The 2626-nt window shown below is 48.6% G+C and overlaps 1 protein-coding gene across 1 annotated transcript in view; it reads left to right on the forward strand.

Moving 5' to 3' along the window:
- The first annotated feature begins 293 nt into the window (after positions 1–293).
- Positions 294–2626, forward strand: part of LOC101643818 (testisin-like) — a 19838-nt gene continuing 17505 nt past the window's right edge. The window contains exon 1 of the mRNA XM_013005501.2: positions 294–425. Within this exon, the coding sequence (XP_012860955.1) occupies positions 294–425 (132 nt within the window). The remainder of the gene's footprint in view (positions 426–2626) is intronic.

Raw genomic sequence — 2626 nt, forward strand, 5'->3', positions numbered from 1 at the left:
GGATTTCCTTGACTATCCGTTTTAGATCGACATTCGGAAGCCCAGTGGTATCCGCGCCTGCACCGGGGGCAGACAGTGGAAGGTCTTTGTTTCTCTGGGCGTGGGGCCCTGGCAGCTGTGCAATCTCGAGAAAAGTGACCGGGCTGTTTGCAATTGAAGCAGTTTTTGTGTGCAGTTCCCGCAGGGCTTTGAACTAAGCCCTGGAGGGCGGCTCCAATAGCAAGGCCAAGAGTTTGGGAGGGGCCAACGCCCGCACAATATTTTATAAAGTCAGAAATGGTGCCGGTCCGGCGATGGGGCCGGATAACATCCTGGCAAGCAGGGTTTGCATTTTCAAAAGCAAGATGTTTAGTAAACTCACTTTCGTTTTCATCTTTACCAACAAGTCTTTCAGCAGCATCCGCCAGGCGGCTAATAAAATCACTGTAAGACTCTTCGGGTCCCTGGCGGATTTTAGCAAGTGGGGTGGTGGCAGCGCCTTTAGGAGGCAAGCGACGCCAGGCCTTGAGGCCGGCAGTTTGAATTTGGGCAAGAAGTCCTGGTGAAAAACGTGCCTGCTTTTTGTTAGTATCATAAGGGGCAAGGCCCTTAAGTTTCTTTAATGTCCAATTTTTAGCGCTACCTTTGGCCTCGGCGTTGCGGTGTGCAATTTCTCTGCAAACTTCAGTAAATTCTGATTTCCATAAAACAAAATCTCCGCCAGAGATTGGGCCGTAAAGGGTTACAGCAGATTTTAACTCTTTGGTATATTTGAGGCTAATATGACGATAACGCTGATCTTTAGTTTCAACATCGCTATCACTATCAGGGCGGTTTAACTCATCCTCACCGTCCCTATCAGACTGTTCATCAGTGTCTAAAACTGGTGTGGCACCAGCAGCATCTCATTGTCAGATTCACCCTCAGAATGATTAGTTTCGCTTTCCGCGGGGGCCCGAGCTTTAGATCGGGTGACTGGAAAAGCAAGAATATTTTTTTATAATGGAACTCCTTTGTGACAGGAGAGATCTCTGTTGTTTGTGGAAGAACGGTGTAACCTCTGGGAGCTTATAGAAAAATTTAAATTTAGGTGCTCCAAAACAGTTTCCAAAGACTGAATCCCTCTGCAAAGTTTTTCTGTTGCTTCTCCCAAGTCTGTCTGGCACCGATGCAGGCAACGACAAAAGGGGCGCAGGGCCAGCAGGGTTATAAGGTGGGGGCCGATTAAAAGGGCCCAATGAAGAGGGCCAATCGGGATTATTATAACGTGCCGCTGCCTCTTCTAAATCATCCCAATTAATTTCCGGATCTGTGTTTTGTGGCGGGTCTGTAAATTCGGGCGCTGTGAAGGCGCCTGTGGATCGTTAAGAGGGGAATGACTTTTATGTTCTGTGAAGGATGGGTAAAGATCGGGGGGAGTTGCCCCTGTCTCTGAGACAATGGAAAAGGAATCCTGTTCTTTGGGTTTTTTCGGAGGGCAAATAAGGGGCGCAGGGCTAAGACAAACAGATGGAGCTCGGGAAGGAGGTTTGCTACTTTTAAAAACATTTTTCAAAAAGCTCTCGGTCTGGGAGACCACAATGGCAACATCTGGGTGGGAATGGTGGGTTTGTAAAATGTCATTTATGATCGTCCAATAATTGTAGGCTTGGACGGGGATTTTAGAGGGGCCAAAGACCTTGTGATAGTCTTTTAAACAGTCCCCAACATGCAACCAACGTTTCTCATCGATTGTACCTTCCTTGGGGAACCAAGGACATACATCCTCTATAAACAAAAGAAACTTAACCAGATCTTTTTTCTTAACCCGAGTCCCGCGTGTCTTAAGGGATTCTTTCAATCCTTCAATGAATTGTTCGCGTGCTGATAATGTTTGTCTCATAATGTTGCTGCTTCACTTACCGAAATGCAGGTTTTGTATCACACTCCGGAAGGCTATGCTGAACCTCGTGCGAGTCCTGTATCGCAGTTGAGAAGCATCTGCATTGGACTCAAGGCAATCTCTGGTGCTCCTTGGAGGCAGAGATCAAATGCGTGGACGGCCGTCCTTGCCGAAGCGACGTCCAGATCCGCGACCCCCGTGAGGCCCCACGTTGGGCGCCAGTTGTCGCGTCCCGACCGGCAGGACACGTAACCTGGGACCCCCAAGGGGAAGAGGACCTGGATGAGAAAAAAGACACGGAGACGGAGAGCAAGACAAAAGCTGATCAAGCTCTGCTTTATTGTAGCTCCGGTGGCGTTTTTATCTGATACAGGGAGGAAGCACACAATGAGGAAGTACTTGAGATCGGACGAGGCCTAACAAGATTGGTTACAAATACAACTTGGCAGTAGGTGATAGGCGGATCGTTCATATAGGATATGCTAAACAGGCTGTGCAAGGAGCGATATGTAATTGGCTAACAGAAATGCCAAAGGCCCACGTCATTTCGGAGAAACGGTGGTCCAGTAGGAAAGCGAAACTGAACCAAGACATTGCCTTATAAGTTAAAGCGGGCCGCAGGCTAGCATGGTTTCCAACAATGTACACTGGTACAGAAAGAAACTGGAAACACAGGGAATCCAGGGACGATGATCCCTTCAGGACCAGTGGTGTGAGTGGCAATACTGGGAGGGTGGAGGGAGGGTGGGTTGGAAAGGGGAAACC

This window comes from Echinops telfairi, unplaced genomic scaffold (genome assembly GCF_000313985.2).
Source record: "Echinops telfairi isolate 266 unplaced genomic scaffold, ASM31398v2 ScPeMD7_5;HRSCAF=22, whole genome shotgun sequence".
NCBI lineage: Eukaryota > Metazoa > Chordata > Mammalia > Afrosoricida > Tenrecidae > Echinops > Echinops telfairi.